The sequence below is a fragment of the Xenopus tropicalis genome, chromosome 9, assembly GCF_000004195.4.
Source record: "Xenopus tropicalis strain Nigerian chromosome 9, UCB_Xtro_10.0, whole genome shotgun sequence".
NCBI lineage: Eukaryota > Metazoa > Chordata > Amphibia > Anura > Pipidae > Xenopus > Xenopus tropicalis.
In genome coordinates, this window is record NC_030685.2 from 88,190,648 (window position 1) to 88,214,616 (window position 23,969).

The window sequence follows — 23,969 nt, forward strand, 5'->3', positions numbered from 1 at the left end:
GGGGGCCAATCACACACCCTGGGGGCCAATCACACACCCTGGGGGCCAATCACACACCCTGGGGCCAATCACACACCCTGGGGGCCAATCACACACCCTGGGGGCCAATCACACACCCTGGGGCCAATCACACACCCTGGGGGCCAATCACACACCCTGGGGCCAATAGGGGCCAGTATGTATTTGGGATACCAGGAGGAACTGGGGTACCAGGGGGAACCCCACACAGACACCGGGCCCAGCTGTTCCCCCAGCAGTGAGGGGATCAGTAGAGACTGGCCGGGGCCCCCCCGCCGCCCCAGGACTGTGCGCAGAGATTATTTACCCTTTGTTCCTTCCATCACGCAGCTGATTCCGGTCTCACAGGTTTCTGGTTGGGAAGAACCAGCTTTTCCTGTCGACCCCCCCGACCCAATTCTGCCTGCCAACAACGGCCCCCGGTTCTGAAGCCCAAAGTCCCCGGGTCGGTAACGTTACTTCCTGCCCCGACGATGTGGGTTCCAACTCCCAGCGACCCACCCCACGGAACCTTTCCACTGTTGTTGCTGTTCTAGCTCAGCGCACACACAGGCACGGGTTCTAGATTATTCCGGACAAAGGAATTCAAAAGCCGCAACCCACAGTGACATATTTATGTACAAAACCTCAGAGAGGTAACGGCTCTGCCCAACTATCTGCCCCGTTACAGCCCCGGCTCCTATACAGGGACGTCAGGGTTCAGTGGTTTCCATTGTTCTGCCTTAGCTAAGCTTCCTTATTCAGCTACCTTCCCTAAGGGGTTGTTTGCCTTTGGGTTAACTTTTAGTCTGATGTAGAGAGATAATTTGCAATTGGTCTTCATTTTCTATTATTTTGCTTTTTGTTCAGCTCTCCAATTTGAAATGTCAGCAGTTCTCTGGTTGCTAAGGTCCTAAGCACCTTAGCAACCAGGGAGCTGCTAAAGTAAAGTTGCAAGGAGAGACTGGTATATGAATAGGGGAGGGGCTGAATAGAAAGATAAGGAATAAAAAGTAACAATAACAATAAAACTGGAGCCTCACAGAGCAATAGGTTTTGGTTGCTAGGGTCCAAGTTACCTTAGCAACCAGGGATTGGTTTAGATGAGAGATGGGAATATGAATAGGAGAGGGGCTGAATAGAAAGATAAGGAATAAAAAGTAACAATAACAATAAAACTGGAGCCTCACAGAGCAATAGGATTTGGCTGCCGGGGTCAGTGACCCCCATTTGAAAGCTGCAAAGAGTCAGAAGAAGAAGGGAAATAATTCAAAAACGATACAAAATAAACAATAAAGACCAATTGAAAAGTTGCTTAGAATTGGCCATTCTATAACGTACTAACAGTTAACCACTCGCTTAAGACCGACTTGGCAGCTTATGTGCCCAGTAAGGGGACGATAAGTGTCAAGACTGTGATTGGCTGGCGTATACGCATGCTCATTAGCAATTAATCAGCCACAGAGTATAAATTATTCATGAAAGCAAATAAATAATTTTTTTTTTCATCTAAAAATGGAAATGATTGCCTTTAGTGACCCCCCCCCCAGCAGGGGCAGCACCAAGGGCATTTTCTCCCATCCCCCCCTAACCTGCCCCCGATGGCCCCACAGTTTTGGGTCAGTGCTTTGCTGGGAATGAAACGGATTCTGATCCGGGAAACTGTGGGTGAAGTTACTGGGACACCGAGCGCCTTGTTGGAGCCCCCCCTGGGGCAAAACCAATAGCCACAAAATGAGTGCTTACAGCCCAATGTGGCCGCCATCACCGGGCTCGGGGGGGTCCAGTTGTGCCGCTTCCCCAGGGCTAAAGGCAAAGTCTCCCACTATAATGAACTTATTGCGGCTTCTATTTTCTTTTTTACTTGCCCTTTAAACCGCTGGAGAAGGGGAGGGGGCAAATGCTTTGCTGACAGGTGGGGCAGTTTTATTGACTCTGCTCCTATTTCAGTATTTTATTTGAGCCCAAAGGGGGCAGTAGCCATGGCAGGACCCCAGGGAGGGGTAAAACATTTGGGACTGGTTAGGGAAGGCTCAGATCTCCTGTATATATTTATATAGAGAGAATAACAGGGCAGCCGCTGGGGCTGCCGCACACACATGGCAGCCATTATACAGGATAAACGGGAGGAACCGGCCCAAATCTGCTCCTCGTTAGCCCCCTCTTATCCCTTTGTAGTTTGTACAGGGAGCTGATGATGGACAAGCAGAACCCACTGATCCCTTTCCCATCTGCCCTCCTGGATCTGTGCTGCCCCCATGGGGGGAATGATTAAATAGGGGGGAGGTATTGCCCTGCACACGGGGGTCAAGTAGGGAAGAGGGTAAACACAGGGGGGGGGGGGGGGGAGAGGCAGCTCTTCAGTCTCCGTATGTTCCGTTGGGCCCCCGATTGGCAGAACTTCTAGTCATTTCAGCATTTAACTGATATTAAAGGGGAAGTTAACCTTGCACTGAATGTGGGTTATATGGGGCCCTCCAGTCTCTCATAACCTCTGTCCCTCCATCTGTGCCCATTCCTAAATCTCACCCACTGAGCTAACTATCTGTATAACAGAGCATTCTGTCACAGTGGCACAGATCCTATCTGATCCCCCCCATTGTAAGTAGCAGTCCTGCCCTGCTTTATGGCTGAGATTCTAGCTATCTGTATAACAGAGCATTCTGTCACAGTGGCACAGATCCTATCTGATCCCCCCCCATTGTAAGCAGCAGTCCTGCCCTGCTTTATGGCTGAGATTCTAGCTATCTGTATAACAGAGCATTCTGTCACAGTGGCACAGATCCTATCTGATCCCCCCCCATTGTAAGCAGCAGTCCTGCCCTGCTTTATGGCTGAGATTCTAGCTATCTGTATAACAGAGCATTCTGTCACAGTGGCACAGATCCTATCTGATCCCCCCATTGTAAGCAGCAGTCCTGCCCTGCTTTATGGCTGAGATTCTAGCTATCTGTATAACAGAGCATTCTGTCACAGTGGCACAGATCCTATCCCCCCCCCCCCCATTGTAAGCAGCAGTCCTGCCCTGCTTTATGGCTGAGATTCTAGCTATCTGTATAACAGAGCATTCTGTCACAGTGGCACAGATCCTATCTGATCCCCCCCCCCATTGTAAGCAGCAGTCCTGCCCTGCTTTATGGCTGAGATTCTAGCTATCTGTATAACAGAGCATTCTGTCACAGTGGCACAGATCCTATCTGATCCCCCCATTGTAAGCAGCAGTCCTGCCCTGCTTTATGGCTGAGATTCTAGCTATCTGTATAACAGAGCATTCTGTCACAGTGGCACAGATCCTATCTGATCCCCCCATTGTAAGCAGCAGTCCTGCCCTGCTTTATGGCTGAGATTCTAGCTATCTGTATAACAGAGCATTCTGTCACAGTGGCACAGATCCTATCTGATCCCCCCCCCCCCCATTGTAAGCAGCAGTCCTGCCCTGCTTTATGGCTGAGATTCTAGCTATCTGTATAACAGAGCATTCTGTCACAGTGGCACAGATCCTATCTGATCCCCCCATTGTAAGCAGCAGTCCTGCCCTGCTTTATGGCTGAGATTCTAGCTATCTGTATAACAGAGCATTCTGTCACAGTGGCACAGATCCTATCCCCCCATTGTAAGCAGCAGTCCTGCCCTGCTTTATGGCTGAGATTCTAGCTATCTGTATAACAGAGCATTCTGTCACAGTGGCACAGATCCTATCTGATCCCCCCATTGTAAGCAGCAGTCCTGCCCTGCTTTATGGCTGAGATTCTAGCTATCTGTATAACAGAGCATTCTGTCACAGTGGCACAGATCCTATCTGATCCCCCCATTGTAAGCAGCAGTCCTGCCCTGCTTTATGGCTGAGATTCTAGCTATCTGTATAACAGAGCATTCTGTCACAGTGGCACAGATCCTATCTGATCCCCCCATTGTAAGCAGCAGTCCTGCCCTGCTTTATGGCTGAGATTCTAGCTATCTGTATAACAGAGCATTCTGTCACAGTGGCACAGATCCTATCTGATCCCCCCCCCCCATTGTAAGCAGCAGTCCTGCCCTGCTTTATGGCTGAGATTCTAGCTATCTGTATAACAGAGCATTCTGTCACAGTGGCACAGATCCTATCTGATCCCCCATTGTAAGCAGCAGTCCTGCCCTGCTTTATGGCTGAGATTCTAGCTATCTGTATAACAGAGCATTCTGTCACAGTGGCACAGATCCTATCTGATCCCCCCCCCCATTGTAAGCAGCAGTCCTGCCCTGCTTTATGGCTGAGATTCTAGCTATCTGTATAACAGAGCATTCTGTCACAGTGGCACAGATCCTATCTGATCCCCCCATTGTAAGCAGCAGTCCTGCCCTGCTTTATGGCTGAGATTCTAGCTATCTGTATAACAGAGCATTCTGTCACAGTGGCACAGATCCTATCTGATCCCCCCCCCCCATTGTAAGCAGCAGTCCTGCCCTGCTTTATGGCTGAGATTCTAGCTATCTGTATAACAGAGCATTCTGTCACAGTGGCACAGATCCTATCTGATCCCCCCATTGTAAGCAGCAGTCCTGCCCTGCTTTATGGCTGAGATTCTAGCTATCTGTATAACAGAGCATGTAACTGGATATATTCAGTAAGGGAGGATATCGGCGGATAAAACTGAAACAGATAAAATTCAAACGTGAAACTGTAGCTGAAATCATTGGGGGGAAATTATATATTATTTCATCCCAAAATCCACTTTCCTAATCAGAATAATCCCATTAAAGGGTTTAGTGCAAAGGGGATAATTTAATAAGGAGGCTCGGTGACACCGATACTAATCCCCGGCACCTTCGCACGTATCTGGCGCTAAGCCGATTTGCTCAGAAGTTAAGCGGCCGCAGATGTGGATTAGAAGCGCAACAATGTGGCGAGAGGGGTCTATAAAGAAATAAAGTTTATTATTACGGCTGCGGTATTAACCCATTAAAGCCTTAATAGCAAGGCGAGCGGCAGCATAGCTTCTCTATCTGTTGCGCTCTATAGGCCAGTTTATTGTATGGTGGCCCCACTGTACCCTAAACTCACCCCTATATGTATCAGGTTAGGAACGGCCTCAGCATTAACCCCTTCTTGCTTTACTGCCCTTTCCCTGACACAATACAGGGTGAAACTGCACTCTGCCCCCCATAGAGAAAGCCTTTCAGCCCCTGCCGGGGCCTCACAATACTAGTGAGTAATAGTGAGTAATAGTGAGTTTCCCATGTCCCATTCCCAAGGGCAGAGCTGACTCCCTGGAAAGAAAATGCCCGAATGACAAGGGCACAATCCCCGGCGCTGGGGCCGCTGTTTCCTCATTCTTCTTTGTCATGGGGAGAAGCCGGAATGTGGCAGAACTGGTCTGACCACCCAACTGTCATTCTTTATTGCCCCAACAGATACCAGCTGCCCATCCTACCCTTCTGCTCTGTCATCTGCAGCGTCACAGTGTGTTATGTTGCTACTGGGGGGCAGTGTGTATAGTAAGGCAAGGGGGTGTCAGGGGAAGGGGCTGTAACTGGGGGGCAGTGTGTATAGTAAGGCAAGGGGGTGTCAGGGGAAGGGGCTGTAACTGGGGGGCAGTGTGTATTGTAAGGCAAGGGGGTGACAGGGGCTGTAACTGGGGGGGGCAGTGTGTATAGTAAGGCAAGGGGGTATCAGGGGAAGGGGCTGTAACTGGGGGGCAGTGTGTATAGTAAGGCAAGGGGGTGTCAGGGGAAGGGGCTGTAACTGGGGGACAGTGTGTATTGTAAGGCAAGGGGGTGACAGGGGCTGTAACTGGGGGGCAGTGTGTATTGTAAGGCAACGGGGTGACAGGGGCTGTAACTGGGGGGGCAGTGTGTATAGTAAGGCAAGGGGGTGTCAGGGGAAGGGGCTGTAACTGGGGGACAGTGTGTATTGTAAGGCAAGGGGGTGACAGGGGCTGTAACTGGGGGGGGGCAGTGTGTATAGTAAGGCAAGGGGGTATCAGGGGAAGGGGCTGTAACTGGGGGACAGTGTGTATAGTAAGGCAAGGGGGTATCAGGGGAAGGGGCTGTAACTGGGGGGCAGTGTGTATAGTAAGGCAAGGGGGTATCAGGGGAAGGGGCTGTAACTGGGGGGCAGTGTGTATAGTAAGGCAAGGGGGTGTCAGGGGAAGGAGCTGTAACTGGGGAGCAGTGTGTATAGTAAGGCAAGGGGGTGTCAGGGGAAGGGGCTGTAACTGGGGAGCAGTGTGTATAGTAAGGCAAGGGGGTGTCAGGGGAAGGAGCTGTAACTGGGGAGCAGTGTGTATAGTAAGGCAAGGGGGTGTCAGGGGAAGGAGCTGTAACTGGGGAGCAGTGTGTATAGTAAGGCAAGGGGGTGTCAGGGGAAGGAGCTGTAACTGGGGGACAGTGTGTATAGTAAGGCAAGGGGGTGACAGGGGCTGTAACTGGGGGGGCAGTGTGTATAGTAAGGCAAGGGGGTATCAGGGGAAGGGGCTGTAACTGGGGGGCAGTGTGTATAGTAAGGCAAGGGGGTGTCAGGGGAAGGGGCTGTAACTGGGGGACAGTGTGTATAGTAAGGCAAGGGGGTGTCAGGGGAAGGGGCTGTAACTGGGGGACAGTGTGTATAGTAAGGCAAGGGGGTGTCAGGGGAAGGGGCTGTAACTGGGGGACAGTGTGTATAGTAAGGCAAGGGGGTGTCAGGGGAAGGGGCTGTAACTGGGGGACAGTGTGTATAGTAAGGCAAGGGGGTGTCAGGGGAAGGGGCTGTAACTGGGGGACAGTGTGTATAGTAAGGCAAGGGGGTGTCAGGGGAAGGGGCTGTAACTGGGGGACAGTGTGTATAGTAAGGCAAGGGGGTATCAGGGGAAGGGGCTGTAACTGGGGGGGCAGTGTGTATAGTAAGGCAAGGGGGTGTCAGGGGAAGGAGCTGTAACTGGGGAGCAGTGTGTATAGTAAGGCAAGGGGGTATCAGGGGAAGGGGCTGTAACTGGGGGGGCAGTGTGTATAGTAAGGCAAGGGGGTGTCAGGGGAAGGGGCTGTAACTGGGGGGGACAGTGTGTATAGTAAGGCAAGGGGGTGTCAGGGGAAGGGGCTGTAACTGGGGGACAGTGTGTATAGTAAGGCAAGGGGGTGTCAGGGGAAGGGGCTGTAACTGGGGGGCAGTGTGTATAGTAAGGCAAGGGGGTGTCAGGGGAAGGGGCTGTAACTGGGGGGCAGTGTGTATAGTAAGGCAAGGGGGGTGCTGTGACTGTACTCTCTGTACTTATCATAGTTCTACACTGACCTACAATCCCCTTATAACGGTCTGGTTACTATGGTAACACTGCATAGTGATAATGTGGGCGGGGCTAAGCAGTCGGGGAAATAACAAACACAGGGGTTCAGTAAATACAGATACAGGATACGGAGTCTCAGCCAATCCCCCCCCCCCCCACAGCCCAATGATGTCCCTGACCTGAAGAGCTTGCAATCAGTGATAAAGGGAAGAAACAGATGTGGGGGGATGGTTAGGTTTATCTGTGGCAGCTAAAGACTGGGGGGGGGGGGCAGGCACCTGATGGGGGAATGAGAGTGACGGCCGGGGGTAAATCCATCCCAGCTGGGGAGGAAACAGCTGCACTCGCTGATGGGAACAACATGAACATCACAGGGGCAGTAGCGCTCCCAGCGGTGCCCGACGGCTCAGGGGGAGTCAGGGATTGGGGGGCCCCGGTTACTCCCCAGAGACCCACAAACGTGGCACCAGTAGGGCAGTTATATTCTGTCCCATAATAAGCCCCAATGGCTTCTATTGTGGATTTGCCCCGGCAATGCCTTCCTATCTGCCCCATCAATGCCTTCCCATCTGCCCCGGCAATGCCTTCCCATCTACCCTGGCAATGCCTTCCTATCTGCCCCATCAATGCCTTCCCATCTACCCCGGCAATGCCTTCCCATCTACCCTGGCAATGCCTTCCTATCTGCCCCATCAATGCCTTCCCATCTACCCTGGCAATGCCTTCCTATCTGCCCCATCAATGCCTTCCCATCTACCCTGGCAATGCCTTCCTATCTGCCCCATCAATGCCTTCCCATCTGCCCCGGCAATGCCTTCCTATCTCCCCCGGCAATGCCTTCCCATCTACCCTGGCAATGCCTTCCTATCTGCCCCATCAATGCCTTCCCATCTGCCCCGGCAATGCCTTCCTATCTGCCCCGGCAATGCCTTCCCATCTACCCTGGCAATGCCTTCCTATCTGCCCCATCAATGCCTTCCCATCTACCCTGGCAATGCCTTCCCATCTACCCTGGCAATGCCTACCTATCTGCCCCGGCAATGCCAGGAAAGGGAAAGTGCCCTGCTGCCGCCTCACTAACTGCCATTTTATTTCTTAATAAACACTAGTGAGTCTGTGAGTTGCACCTTGTTCTTACACCAACAGTTGTGTTTGCACAAGTGGGATGGCTATAGATACAATGAACTATAACTCCCTGACATCCCAAGCTGCAGAGATTAGAAACAAATACACACAAAAAAGACCAACTTACTAGCAGTGAATTGAAGGGTTAGCTTTCCCTTTAATCTGTAATGAACAATAAAGGCTGGGGGGCTGCCAGTAATGGCTAATAGGAAGCAGCCCCCCGTAGCCCCCCGCTGATGGGGAAATCTGATGGGGTGAGGAAAAGGAGCCACCGGGGAGCGGCCGCACATCAAAGGGCACAGAGGGAGGAATGTGGGGCCTGTTACCCCCCCCGGGGCCCCAGCTGTGAGAGCACAAGGGCCAAACGTAGCAAATGGCAAGTGTGATCCCCTAATGCCCCAGCTGCAGGGGTATAAAGGCTAAAGGGGCACCAGCTGTGAGGGCACGGGGGTTAAGGGGGCAAATGCCAAGCCTGGGCTGCCAACCTGCCCCCCATGATTTTATTCAGTTTCCTATGGCTGCCAGTTAGGGGGCCCTCTGTTCCCTAAGAGATTGGGGGGGGCACATTGAACACATTAAAAATAAAAAAAATAGATAAAAAATATCAAACTCCCCTTCCAGACAATGGAAATCAAATACCTGGGTCTATCTGTGCAATAAACTACAACTCCCAGGGATGGATTCAGCCTGTCCCTTGAGCCCCCTGCACTACAACTCCCAGAATTCTCTATCAAGCAGTCAAAAAGCTACATTCTGGGATTTGTACCCCGGTTAGGGACCCAGTTTCCACAATGAGTGTGCCCGGTACTAATGAGCGTGCCCGCTACTAACGAGCGTGCCAAGCAGATTTCCTGGAGCGGCTGGGAAGGGAGGGAGTTGCAGTTGGACTAGAACACAAGGGATTTGGGAGTGACGGACACAGTTACAGAACCCAGAACCTAAACAAACCCCAATCTGGATTGTGTTGTTGGGTGGCACCACCTGCTGGCACAGCACCCAGGCACCCGTATAATAACAGGTGGGCCGAGCCAGAGGGGCAACATGACGGTGGGTACCGGGCAGGTAAGTGACAGTGTGTAAACAGGTAAATAAGGTACAGACTGGGCACAGTTAGTTGCATTAATGAATCCTGGATATAAAAGAGTCAAACTGGGCAAAAACACAGTGAGAAATGTACCCACCCCTGGCACCTGTACCAGCACCACAACCCCCTGTGCCCAATGGGTCAGTCCCTGTAATGTATAAACCCTGGCACAGAGCAACCACAGCGTGTCCCTGAGCAGCCACAACTACTACACTGCCCATGCCAGTCCCCTACAGACACACAGCCCGTGCCAGTCCCCTATGGGCACACATTACCAGTGTCTCTCCTTTATGGGCACACAAACATATTAGTACCAGTCCCATACGGGCACACAAACATATCAGTGCCAGTCCCCTATGGGCACACAAACATATCAGTGCCAGTACCCTATGGGCACACAAACATCAGTGCCAGTCCCCTATGGGCACACAAACATATCAGTGCCAGTCCCCTATGGGCACACAAACATATCAGTGCCAGTCCCCTATGGGCACACAAACATATCAGTGCCAGTCCCCTATGGGCACACAAACATATCAGTGCCAGTCCCCTATGGGCACACAAACATATCAGTGCCAGTCCCCTATGGGCACACATTACCAGTGTCTCTCCTTTATGGGCACACAAACATATTAGTACCAGTCCCATACGGGCACACAAAGATATCAGTGCCAGTCCCCTATGGGCACACAAACATATCAGTGCCAGTCCCCTATGGGCACACAAACATATCAGCGCCAGTCCCCTATGGGCACACAAACATATCAGCGCCAGTCCCCTATGGGCACACAAACATATCAGCGCCAGTCCCCTATGGGCACACAAACATATCAGTGCCAGTCCCCTATGGGCACACAAACATATCAGTGCCAGTCCCCTATGGGCACACAAACATATCAGTGCCAGTCCCCTATGGGCACACAAACATATCAGTGCCAGTCCCCTATGGGCACACAAACATATCAGTGCCAGTCCCCTACGGGCACACAAACATATCAGTGCCAGTCCCCTATGGGCACACAACCCCAGTGTCCCTCCCCTATAGACAAACAGCCTTATCAGCCCCTGTGGCTCTGGCCGAGGGCAAATCTCACTCACCTGTTGCAAAGAAGCAGCAGCAGCAGCGGGTACAGAGCCACCCCAGGCAGGAGCCCGAGGGGTACTTGGCAGTGCCACCCTTCATCCCGTGCCAGCACCTCTCATGGCCAAAGCTCCCGGGACAGTCACACAGTGTTGTGTTGTATTGTATCCCAGTGAGTGTGCCGCACAGACTGGCTCAGCACTGGGGAGGGCGGGGACTTTGCAGAGTAGGAGGGGCTAAGGGACTGGGGGAGGGACTGGGCTGAAAGTCCACAGAGAGAAACTGTGCCTGTGTACTGTTTGTCAGCTCTGTTACACGGTATCCCCTGTATCCTTATCCGACTGTCAGCTCTGTTACACGGTATCCCCTGTATCCTTATCCGACTGTCAGCTCTGTTACACGGTATCCCCTGTATCTTCTGTGTACTTATCCGACTGTCAGCTCTGTTACACGGTATCCCCTGTATCCTCTGTGTACTTATCCGACTGTCAGCTCTGTTACACGGTATCCCCTGTATCCTCTGTGTACTTATCCGACTGTCAGCTCTGTTACACGGTATCCCCTGTATCCTCTGTGTACTTATCCGACTGTCAGCTCTGTTACACGGTATCCCCTGTATCCTCTGTGTACTTATCCGACTGTCAGCTCTGTTACACGGTATCCCCTGTATCCTCTGTGTACTTATCCGACTGTCAGCTCTGTTACACGGTATCTCCTGTATCTTCTGTGCACTTATCCGACTGTCAGCTCTGTTACACGGTATCCCCTGTATCCTCTGTGTACTTATCCGACTGTCAGCTCTGTTACACGGTATCTCCTGTATCTTCTGTGCACTTATCCGACTGTCAGCTCTGTTACACGGTATCCCCTGTATCTTCTGTGTACTTATCCGACTGTCAGCTCTGTTACACGGTATCTCCTGTATCTTCTGTGCACTTATCCGACTGTCAGCTCTGTTACACGGTATCTCCTGTATCTTCTGTGCACTTATCCGACTGTCAGCTCTGTTACACGGTATCCCCTGTATCCTCTGTGTACTTATCCGACTGTCAGCTCTGTTACACGGTATCCCTTCTCTGTGCACTTATCCGACTGTCAGCTCTGTTACACGGTATCCCCTGTATCCTCTGTGTACTTATCCGACTGTCAGCTCTGTTACACGGTATCTCCTGTATCTTCTGTGCACTTATCCGACTGTCAGCTCTGTTACACGGTATCCCCTGTATCTTCTGTGTACTTATCCGACTGTCAGCTCTGTTACACGGTATCTCCTGTATCTTCTGTGCACTTATCCGACTGTCAGCTCTGTTACACGGTATCTCCTGTATCTTCTGTGCACTTATCCGACTGTCAGCTCTGTTACACGGTATCCCCTGTATCCTCTGTGTACTTATCCGACTGTCAGCTCTGTTACACGGTATCTCCTGTATCTTCTGTGCACTTATCCGACTGTCAGCTCTGTTACACGGTATCCCCTGTATCCTCTGTGTACTTATCCGACTGTCAGCTCTGTTACACGGTATCTCCTGTATCTTCTGTGCACTTATCCGACTGTCAGCTCTGTTACACGGTATCTCCTGTATCCTCTGTGCACTTATCCGACTGTCAGCTCTGTTACACGGTATCTCCTGTATCCTCTGTGTACTTATCCGACTGTCAGCTCTGTTTGTGGTAGTGCCAAGCTGCCCCCCCCCCCCACATATTTACTGAGCGCACACCTGGCACCATGAACTCCAGGAACAGTCAGGCTGGCGAGGGACGGGCAGCGCCGCTGTAACTTTAGACCCCCTGATCCGCGGGTCATTGGCTTCGGGCGTTGGTTCTGTTCCCTTGCAAACTGGCTGAACCCCCACAATCCTCGGGGTCACGGCTCATCCTGCCAACCACATGCAGCCCACGTGCCCCAGCGCAGGGGCGAGAGCAAATCACGGCACCTTCTATGCTTGGGGGCAATGCCATCCGTGCAGAATGCAAATATTGCCCCCGGGGTAAACACGCTGAACCCTGAGTGGCACCAACTGTGCGCAGGGGGCAAATACCCCCCCCCCCCCAGTACAGAATTTCATTGAAACCTGGAAACAAATGAACCAATGATATTTTTTGCAAGAAAAAGGCTCATTTGCAAAGGATTCCCAGCAGCTCCGGGTGCCAACATGGTGCCCTAAAATCGCCCGCGGCCATTGGCAGAGGCCAGAGAACTGGCGCCGGCAGGAACGGATCAGCTCACACTGCGACAGATGGACCGTCCGACGGCTCTTTGAGGCTTATGTACAAAGCTTATCGGGCAGGAACTGACAGCCCAGGGGAGATAAAAGCAAATTTGCGCTTTGCCCGAGGGCGAGACAATGGCAGATCTGCCCGTCGGGGAACATGGCGGCACATTGGTACACAAACATACGCCGTAGTGCTGTACAACGGGCTGGAAGGAGCTGCCAAACTGGAGCGGGGGGGGGGGGGGGGGGCAGGAAGGACCTGTCTGACCCCCCTGAGCGGGTCCCAGGGATAAACGTTTGTTTTGGGGCCAAACGGATGGGACTCACTGGGTTCCTCTGGGGCAGGTACCGGGGATGTTTATTCAGGCGGAACGAGGACAGTTTCCTTCATCGCAGGGAGTTGCCTGTTTATGTGTTGGGGCCCCGGGGCCAAGGGGGGGAGGTGCCTTTTCATCTATAAACCCACATATTCTCACCCACCCTGGAACTGGCCTATCAAGTGTAGCAAAGGGGGAGCTACATACAGTGTAATAATATACAACTTGTACTTCCATAGTGGGCACCAAACAGGATCCCTGGCAGAGTTGCCCCATATTCAGAGTTGCCCCATAGAACCCAATCCCTGTGCCCCCGGCTCCAATCAGACGTGGATCTGGGAGACTATGATCGATGCCAGTTTAACCCCTTCCCCCCCCCCCCCATGCCAAGCAGATATTCAGGCATAGTCACTGGGTCCGACACAGGACTTTTCTGTATAACTGACCCATTGGGCGCGGGCGTAGGAACAATATCCCCTGTCCAGCAGGGGGCGCCAGGATCACAACTGCCAACGGGAGGCAAAGGGTTTAAACCATGACGGAAGGGAATTCCCTGGCGGTGTCACCTGGGCTGAACCAAGTCAGAACCAATTAATGCTCATTAGCACATGATGGTGTGAGCCTGATACTAATTACTCATTATGTCCCTGATTTGTACAAAGCTGCTAATTCTCTCCCAATAACCTCAGCTCCCTGCCCATTCCTGGCCTGTAGCCTCATTTATAGCAATAGATTGCAAGCTCCTTGGCCCACACCTTCTAGGGGTGCATCTGCCCTTGGACAAGGTGGGATCTATGATCTGGTAACTGTAAGGGCCGGATTTATGGTCTTTTAGTGTCCGAGAGTGAAATTGTAATTTGTGCATCGTGGGTCCCGACTCATGGGCAAATTGCCCCCTCTGTGCCCCCCCGTGCCCCCCTCTGTTTGTTTATAGGGGCACAGCCAGGCCCTTCCCATAACTGGGCCCCACATTCCCTCGGCCTAACTCTGAAATAGATGGTGGAGCGGCGCCCTCTAGTGGAGAAACAACACATTGAGAAGCCAAGGAAACAAACTTACAGGGGACGAATGAATCTGTACCAGGAGGTTCCCATTGGGTCCATAATTCATTTATTCTTCTACTTTACCCAGTTAGAGAGCATAAATACCCCCCAGAATAACTGCCTCATCCCCTTTACCCCAAGTAACCACCACTTGCCTCTATTCCAATCGTAACACATTGTACTGCTGCCCATTGTACAACATCTGGGCCCCCCAATACTTATTGGTTATACACAGGAGAAAGTGGGAATGGCAAACGGAAAGGAGAGAGGGGAAGGGAAAGGGGGTTCGGGGAGTAGAGAGACAAATGGGGGGAGAGGGGAAATATAGAAGGGGGGAGGAAGAGGGAGGATGGGGGGGGAGTAAGGCCAAACAGTTGGGAGAATAGAAATGGCCGCTGCTGAGATGCTGAAAGATGTAGTTCAGCAAAAGCTTCAGGGTTAGTGCAGAACAGAACTACAAGTCCCACGATCCCCTGACACCTCCCTACCTTTGCCTGAAGGGAAGAAACACTCCATTTCGACGCTGCTCCGCGAGTGGGAGATGCACAGGGCGCTGCTGGGTACCAGCCCTTCCTGCGGGGGGCTCCGGTCGGTGGTCCGGACTAAGCACCATCCAGGCCGGTCGCTCGGCCTCTCCAGCAGCTCCACGGTTTGCCCCACCTGAATGCTCAGCTCATTGTTGTGGAGAGCGATGAAATCCTGCAGAACCGTCGTCAGTTCACAGCCCCCAGATAACTGCAAGGGATACGGAGAATGGCGTCAGCCTGGCACGGTCCCATGTACCCCTGGATTCAATAACCTTCTACTCAACTTCCAATCTGCCATTCAGTTACTGACTGGTTGCTGGGGCCCGTGGCCTTAGCAACCAGCTAGTAGTTTACATTCGGAACTAGAGAACAGTGATATTAATAATTGTAAAAGATAAGTGAAATTATTGCAAAAAGCTCGCTGTTATCATCATTCTAAAAGGCATTTTATATGGAAACTTCCCAAAACTTGGGGAGTGGGGGTCCCTCAAAAAAATTTCTTAGGGGGACACTGCCACCGCTAAATCCTCAGTCATGTTGGTGATCTGCCCCCAACTCACTCATGTGTGAGATCCCCAGACCCCCCTGAATAATAAGCAGAATGTCCCACAGATACAGTGTTCTACAAAACATCCAGGAGGTGGCAGTGTTTCCCCATCCATCTATGCGGAAGAGTGGCGGGGCCAATGGTGCCAGGGGGGCGAAAAGCCAAATAAGCACTACTTGCCCCAGACCTACCCATTTCTCTATATGTATTTCTCAGGGTGCCTTGCCCTACTGTCTCCATCTTGCCCTACTGTCCCCATCTTGCCCTACTGTCTCCATCTTGCCCTACTGTCCCCATCTTGCCCTACTGTCTCCATCTTGCCCTACTGTCCCCATCTTGCCCTACTGTCTCCATCTTGCCCTACTGTCCCCATCTTGCCCTACTGTCTCCATCTTGCCCTACTGTCCCCATCTTGCCCTACTGTCTCCATCTTGCCCTACTGTCTCCATCTTGCCCTACTGTCTCCATCTTGCCCTACTGTCCCCATCTTGCCCTACTGTCCCCATCTTGCCCTACTGTCTCCATCTTGCCCTACTGTCTCCATCTTGCCCTACTGTCCCCATCTTGCCCTACTGTCTCCATCTTGCCCTACTGTCTCCATCTTGTCCTACTGTCTCCATCTTGCCCTACTGTCCCCATCTTGCCTTACTGTCCCCATCTTGCCCTACTGTCCCCATCTTGCCCTACTGTCCCCATCTTGCCTTACTGTCCCCATCTAGCCAATAAGCAGAGGACCCGGGACCCCCCTATTAGGTGTGGGGTACTTGTTGCAGTACAGGGGGCATTTCCCTAACTGGGCCCAGCAGCAAAATTAGCTCAGGGGGCCTCACCCCTCACCCCACTAATTCATCACTGGGTGCCCCTGGGCACCGACACATGGTACTGTTACCCAGGGAAGAGAGACACTCGGGGGGGGGGGCACTGAGCCACTGTGGCGCCAACATGGGGATATCGGGCAAGGTGCAGGTGTGCCATGAAGAATAGTGGGCCAAATCCTGATCAACCCAAACCTCCCCCCCCTTGCACAAGGGCCCCTGTCCCCCATCTTACTGCAGTGAGCTGCCTGGCGCTCCTCTACTGACTGGCACCTACAGGCACAGGCAGCTATGGGCACTGGCAGCTACGGGCACAGGCAGCTACGGGCACAGGCAGCTACGGGCACAGGCAGCTACGGGCACAGGCACCTACGGGCACAGGCAGCTACGGGCACAGGCAGCTACGGGCACTGGCACCTACGGGCACAGGCACCTACGGGCACAGGCACCTACGGGCACAGGCAGCTACAAGCACAGGCAGCTACAAGCACAGGCAGCTACGGGCACAGGCAGCTACGGGCACAGGCAGCTACGGGCACAGGCAGCTACGGGCACAGGCAGCTACGGGCACTGCCCACCCTAGGAAACAAATGGGCACATTGTATGACGCAGACCACACTGGTTTCTGTCCAACCAGGCAGCTTGTGCATAAATGTATTAATTAGCTGCGTGGAGATAACGAGGGGACGGCCCTGTCTGCACAAAAGCCACCGAGCAAGTTTGTCCGGCTCTAAATATAATGAAACTGAGATATTCCTTGTTACCCCCCCCCCCCCGGAGCAGCGCCCCCTTCATACCCTGGGGCAATAGTATTGTTTGCAGCCTTCTGGGGTCCTGCCGGGTCATATGGTATAAAGCAAAGTACCAACCCCAGCTGTGCCCGGCTCTATACCTACCCCAGCTGTGCCCGGCTCTATACCTACCCCAGCTGTGCCCGGCTCTATACCTACCCCAGCTGTGCCCACCTATGTCCCTGCCCCAGCTGTGCCCGGCTCTATACCTACCCCAGCTGTGCCCGGCTCTATACCTACCCCAGCTGTGCCCGGCTCTATACCTACCCCAGCTGTGCCCGGCTCTATACCTACCCCAGCTGTGCCCACCTATGTCCCTGCCCCAGCTGTGCCCGGCTCTATACCTACCCCAGCTGTGCCCGGCTCTATACCTACCCCAGCTGTGCCCGGCTCTATACCTACCCCAGCTTTGCCCGGCTCTATACCTACCCCAGCTGTGCCCGGCTCTATACCTACACCAGCTGTGCCCGGCTCTATACCTACCCCAGCTGTGCCCGGCTCTATACCTACCCCAGCTGTGCCCGGCTCTATACCTACCCCAGCTTTGCCCGGCTCTATACCTACCCCAGCTGTGCCCGGCTCTATACCTACCCCAGCTGTGCCCGGCTCTATACCTACCCCAGCTGTGCCCGGCTCTATACCTACCCCAGCTTTGCCTGGCTCTATACCTACCCCAGCTGTGCCCAGCTCTATACCTACCCCAGCTGTGCCCGGCTCTATACCTACCCCAGCTTTGCCTGGCTCTATACCTACCCCAGCTGTGCCCAGCTCTATACCTACCCCAGCTGTGCCCGGCTCTATACCTACCCCAGCTGTGCCCGGCTCTATACCTACCCCAGGTTAATAATCGACATACCTGCCCTTTGCTCGGCCCCCAGCTGATTGGCAGGAACAGGAGGGGACAGACTGTTCCCGGTCCCGGTGACATCACTGCCACTCGGTGGATAACACCGTCCCCATGGCAACTGGTCCAGCTTAACCCCTTCAAAGCCACAAGACTGCAGAGGGATGCTGAGCACTTGATGGTGTCTAAGGCAACAAAGTCCACCCTGCAGCCCCCCCAGATATCACTGAACTCTCAGCGTCCAAGTCTGCGACCCAGTCCATTCTGTGTAACAGTCGGAACATTCCGGGCGCCCAAAGGTTATCCCTCCTGCACCCCATATGGACCACACGGGAGACACCCATGGGTGCACCTAAACCATCCCTCGGATGAATTTAGGGTCACACTGATGGTCGCCCCCCAAGAGGCCTCCAACGGTGCAGCAAAGGGCCACAATTTGGGGGCCACAAACTCGGGGCCACATCCAGGTCACGTGACTACTGACAGGAGGGAAAGTTCAGCCATAAATCTTTATGGCCCACAATCACCACCCTGGGCGGGCACAGCTGCCATCTTGCCCCCGGCACAGAGGCGTCTCCCCAATTACTGATCGTATCTGGCTGGACTTTACCCGGTTGCACCGCCCGGGGCCACACTGAGCTTTAAAGGGAAAAATTCCCTCCCTGTTCTATTTTTGCATCATTTCCCGACAATGAGATAAGTAATAAAAAAAAACAACAAGAATCTTGTCTGGACCATCAATCTGCTTTCTTGTTGCCAGGGAACACTGAGCGTAGCAACCAAAGCTGGGCTCCTCCCACAAAGCCCAGAATGCAGAAACTTTAGTTGCATCTTTAGTTGCGACTGCGGAATTTTGTATCATTTACTTCCAAGGCCGACCCCCCCCCCCCCCCGCTTCCCGGCCCCAACAACCGCTACTAACAAGGTCACATTGCTCAAATAGTTCCCTCTTGGCAGTAAAAGGGTTAAAATGACATTTTTTAGATTGTAAGCTCTATGGGGCAGGTATCCTCATAAAGCATCGCAGTGAAAAGCGTAAGCTCTGCAGGGGAGAAACATGAGGTGGGGTTTTCTATAATGGGAGTGGCCTAATGTTTAATAGGGGGCTGTATGGGGGCCCCCAAACAAATAATGCTGCTTAAAGCAGATCATAATGAATATAAATATAATGGTGAACTTCCCCTTTAAAGAGTGAGACTAATAAATTGAGAGACATCCCCCGACCCGGCGCCTTCCCTTTATTAGAGCTCCTCAAAGCAAAGGGCAAGAGAGAACTCCGAGTAAAGTTACTTTTATTTTCTGTTTGGGTTTATTTGCCCTTTAGAAAGGGATGTGGGGTGAGATTAAAGGGAAAGTACAAATGCTATAGAGCTTGTCCGGCTGTTAATAGCCAACAAGCAGGTCCCGGTGCCTTTGCTTTCACTGACTGCATCTTGAGTTTGACTTACCCTTTACAACAGATGGGGGCGCTGTTCTATTGCTGCCTATGGAGGGATTGGTTGCCCAGCTGCAGGTTACAAGTGGTACTGCATGTAACAAACAGTACTGAGCTGCCCTCCTGCCCCCCCGGCTGGTAGGAAAGCCAGTAGTTAAAGGGTTAAACACATGGGGATGAAGATTTCCTGCCCTGGACCAATTAATCTTTCTGCCCCCCCCCCCAGGAGACAATCAGCCCTTTATGTTCCCTGTAGGGGCAGGAATAGTGGGGGACAAGCTGGGGGGCCCCGGGGATTGGGGGTGCTCTACTTACAGATTTTATCCACTTATCTGTCTTCAGCCACTTTCTCATGGTGAGAGAGAGGGTCCCGGGGCCCCGAGAGAGCGCTGCACCCTGGCCGGACGCTGGGACAGCAGTGAGAGGCTGAGAGACTGCAGCACAGTCACATGGGAGTCAGGGCTGTCTTGTGATTTGCAGAGAGCGCTCTGGCAATTAGGCTGCTGTTCCGACTGCTTGGGGAGGGAGGGAAGGATCCGAGAGCGCAGGGCACGGACTGCCGACAGGTGTGACACACAGATGGGAGACTGCTCTCAGGTGTGACACACAGACAGACTGTTCTCAGGTGTGACACACCTGAGAACAGTCTCCTATCTGTGCGTCACACCTGAGAGCAGATTGGATTCACTTACCCAGGGGAGGTTCCTGCCTGACCATGGGAAAGAGAGCAGCCCAGGAGCAGGAAGTACAGAGAATCAGAGCTCTGTACCTGGGTAAGTACTGGGGGGAGATTGGATTCACTTACCCAGGGGGAGGTTCCTGTCTGTACTTCCTGCTCCTGGGCTGCTCTCTTTCCCATGGTCAGGCAGGAACCTCCCCCTGGGTAAGTGAATCCAATCTCCCCCCAGTACTTACCCAGGTACAGAGCTCTGATTCTCTGTACTTCCTGCTTCCTGGGCTGCTCTCTTTCCCATGGTCAGGCAGGAACCTCCCCCTGGGTAAGTGAATCCAATCTCCCCCCAGTACTTACCCAGGTACAGAGCTCTGATTCTCTGTACTTCCTGCTCCTGGGCTGCTCTCTTTCCCATGGTCAGGCAGGAACCTCCCCCCTGGGTAAGTGAATCCAATCTCCCCCCAGTACTTACCCAGGTACAGAGCTCTGATTCTCTGTACTTCCTGCTCCTGGGCTGCTCTCTTTCCCATGGTCAGGCAGGAACCTCCCCCTGGGTAAGTGAATCCAATCTCCCCCCAGTACTTACCCAGGTACAGAGCTCTGATTCTCTGTACTTCCTGCTCCTGGGCTGCTCTCTTTCCCATGGTCAGAGAATCAGAGCTCTGTACCTGGGTAAGTACTGGGGGGAGATTGGATTCACTTACCCAGGGGGAGGTTCCTGCCTGACCATGGGAAAGAGAGCAGCCCAGGAGCAGGAAGTACAGAGAATCCGAGCTCTGTACCTGGGTAAGTACCCTAAATCACCTGACCAGTTGGACCAATAGTAACACTAGAGTGAATTAGGCTGTGAGCTTCAAGATACTCACTGGCACCTCACTGTTGGGCTGTGAGAGCTGCAATCTTATTGGTCAGTACTTGCTCCTAGATTCTTGCACAGTATCCAACACCTATACTCAAAAAGTTCACGTGGAAAGACACTTTCCTGCGTACATACGGACAGGAGTACGAGTCCATTTATGTAGCTGATTCCCACTGAGTTTAATAAGGAAACAGTTTCCCGTTAAATGTAAGGATTTCCGTACAAAGGGGGGTCCCCCAGCTCATGTCGGGGTGCCCAGTTTAAAAGCATAGGGCCCCACCTGAGCTAATTTGGGAGACAAAGAGTTAAAACGGCGCCTACAAAATATTATTTTATACAACTTTCGACCCAAATGAACCAAGGAAACTGATTGTAACCAGGAACCAATAGAAACCCAGACGCAGCCCCTCATTTCCACCTTACAGGCCCCTCCTTTATTTATTAGCGGAACCCACCTTGTCGCTGTCCATGGTGTTCTGGGAGGTTCTGGAGGCGATGGAGATGGTGTCCGGTTGGCTGCTGCCGTCCCCCTGGCTATCGGCGTCCTCCAGTACGTCCCTGGGGGGGAGTCACGGATACTGTTAGTCCCACCGTGAAAGCCGCACTTGCCCTTTAACCCTAAGCGGCCATATGTGTTAGAGAATGGGGCGGAATCCTGTGGCCTCCGGACATTAACAACCCTAGGGCTGCACGCTGGGAATCCTGTGCTAGAGTGTCAGCTCTTTGTAACGGCTGATTATCCTTATGCTCTAGGAAAGGGCAACTGCTATTGTTAATACTCTCCTCCCATTATCCTTACTGCCTTACACCTGGGGGCTGTGAGATACAGACATTCAAACTAGAGACCCAGCCCAGCTCCCCATTGCTGCCCTGAACCCCTGAACCTGTACCCCCTTCTGGGCCGGTACCTTTTGCTGTTGTTGCGCTGCTTTGCTGGAGTTTTGGGGGGCTGGATGGGTTCTTTCAAGGCTCCTTTCAAATGGATCATCCTTTCCTGAATGACTTCCCGGATGTTCTTGATCCATTCCTGCTTCACCTCGATACTAGATGCCTAGGGAGGAACCCAAATCGACACCATCACTACACCAGAACCCAGTGAGATCCCAGAACACAAACAGCCAATCAGACCTTTACCAGAACCATGTCCGGTGTCATAAGGCCAAAAGCCAATCTGTGTGCACCCACACAGACAGTCCCAGGGGTCCCACCTTGTACCCCAGCCAATAGAGACAAACGTACCTTTAGCACTGTCTTGTTATCGGATGATGGGGTGCGCCCCGACCATAGGGCAAACTTACAGGGGTCCCCCTCTACGTGCTCCGTCACCCCCAGTTCCGAGGTCTGAAAGGGAGAGAAGAGAGTCAGCGATGTAGTAAATAGAACCGTGTACTTTCCTTATCTGTACAGCAGGGGGCGCACTTGTGTATCAGAGCCTTATCTGTACAGCAGGGGGCGCACTTGTGTATCAGAACCGTGCACTTTCCTTATCTGTACAGCAGGGGGCGCACTTGTGTATCAGAACCGCGCACTTTCCTTATCTGTACAGCAGGGGGCGCACTTGTGTATCAGAGCCTTATCTGTACAGCAGGGGGCGCACTTGCGTATCAGAGCCGCGTACTTTCCTTATCTGTACAGCAGGGGGCGCACTTGCGTATCAGAGCCGCGTACTTTCCTTATCTGTACAGCAGGGGGCGCACTTGCGTATCAGAGCCGCGTACTTTCCTTATCTGTACAGCAGGGGGCGCACTTGCGTATCAGAGCCGCGTACTTTCCTTATCTGTACAGCAGGGGGCGCACTTGCGTATCAGAGCCGCGTACTTTCTTATCTGTACAGCAGGGGGCGCACTTGCGTATCAGAGCCGCGTACTTTCCCCTCTATCTGTACAGCAGGGGGCGCCACTTGCGTATCAGAGCGGCACTTTCTTATCTGTACAGCAGGGGGCGCACTTGCGTATCAGAGCCGCCGCACTTCCCTTATCTGTACAGCAGGGGGCGCACTTGCGTATCAGAGCCTTATCTGTACAGCAGGGGGCGCACTTGCGTATCAGAGCCGCGCACTTTCCTTATCTGTACAGCAGGGGGCGCACTTGCGTATCAGAGCCTTATCTGTACAGCAGGGGGCGCACTTGCGTATCAGAGCCGCGCACTTTCCTTATCTGTACAGCAGGGGGGCGGCGCACTTGCGTATCAGAAGCCATATCTATCTGTACAGCAGGGGGCGCACTTGCGTATCAGAGTCATATCTGTACAGCAGGGGGCGCACTTGCGTATCAGAGCCGCGTACTTTCCTTATCTGTACAGCAGGGGGCGCACTTGCGTATCAGAGCCGTGCATTTCCTTATCTGTACAGCAGGGGGCGCACTTGCGTATCAGAGTACAGCAGGGGGCGCACTTGCGTATCAGAGCCATATCTGTACAGCAGGGGGCGCACTTGCGTATCAGAGCCGCGCACTTTCCTTATCTGTACAGCAGGGGGCGCACTTGCGTATCAGAGTCATATCTGTACAGCAGGGGGCGCACTTGCGTATCAGAGCGCGCGCCTCGTATCTTATCTGTACAGCAGGGCGCACTTGCGTATCAGAGTCATATCTGTACAGCAGGGGGCGCACTTGCGTATCAGAGTCATATCTGTACAGCAGGGGGCGCACTTGCGTATCAGAGTCATATCTGTACAGCAGGGGGCGCACTTGCGTATCAGAGTCATATCTGTACAGCAGGGGGCGCACTTGCGTATCAGAGTCATATCTGTACAGCAGGGGGCGCACTTGCGTATCAGGAGCCACTTCCTATCTGTACAGCAGGGGGCGCACTTGCGTATCAGAGCCTTATCTGTACAGCAGGGGGCGCACTTGGTATCAGAGTCTATCTGTACAGCAGGGGGCGCACTTGCGTATCAGAGTCATATCTGTACAGCAGGGGGCGCACTTGCGTATCAGAGTCATATCTGTACAGCAGGGGGCGCACTTGCGTATCAGAGCCGCGCACTTTCCTTATCTGTACAGCAGGGGGCGCACTTGCGTATCAGAGCCGCGCACTTTCCTTATCTGTACAGCAGGGGGCACACTTGCGTATCAGAGCCTTATCTGTACAGCAGGGGGCGCACTTGCGTATCAGAGCCTTATCTGTACAGCAGGGGGCACACTTGCGTCTCCGCCCCCCCGGGATCCCAATGGATCACTCACCAGCAGTTTGTTCTTAAAGACGTATTTGGTGTGGCCGGTGGAGTCTTTGATCTCTTTGCTGAAGACGAGGGAGATTTCGAAGAGGAAGAGGTGCCGGTCGCGCCCCTTGCGGATGAGGGATTTGGGGTCCCAGACTTGGAAGGAATCTTGCAGGATAAGTTCCCCTTGAACGTCCAGGTTTTCGTCAAATCCTAGTGATAA

The 23,969-nt window shown here is 53.0% G+C and overlaps 1 protein-coding gene across 11 annotated transcripts in view; it reads right to left on the reverse strand.

The window, feature by feature from the left end:
- kalrn (kalirin RhoGEF kinase) overlaps positions 1 to 23,969 on the reverse strand; it is a 72,250-nt gene that overhangs the window by 38,890 nt on the left and 9,391 nt on the right. For 7 of the 11 annotated variants that reach the window (XM_031892636.1, XM_031892637.1, XM_031892640.1 and 4 more), the window contains exons 15-19: positions 23,769 to 23,959; positions 21,826 to 21,927; positions 21,495 to 21,637; positions 21,042 to 21,144; positions 14,584 to 14,830 (exon numbers count right to left, since the gene is read on the reverse strand). In XM_031892636.1, coding sequence (XP_031748496.1) covers positions 14,584 to 14,830; positions 21,042 to 21,144; positions 21,495 to 21,637; positions 21,826 to 21,927; positions 23,769 to 23,959 — 786 coding nt within the window. 11 annotated transcript variants of the gene reach the window in all.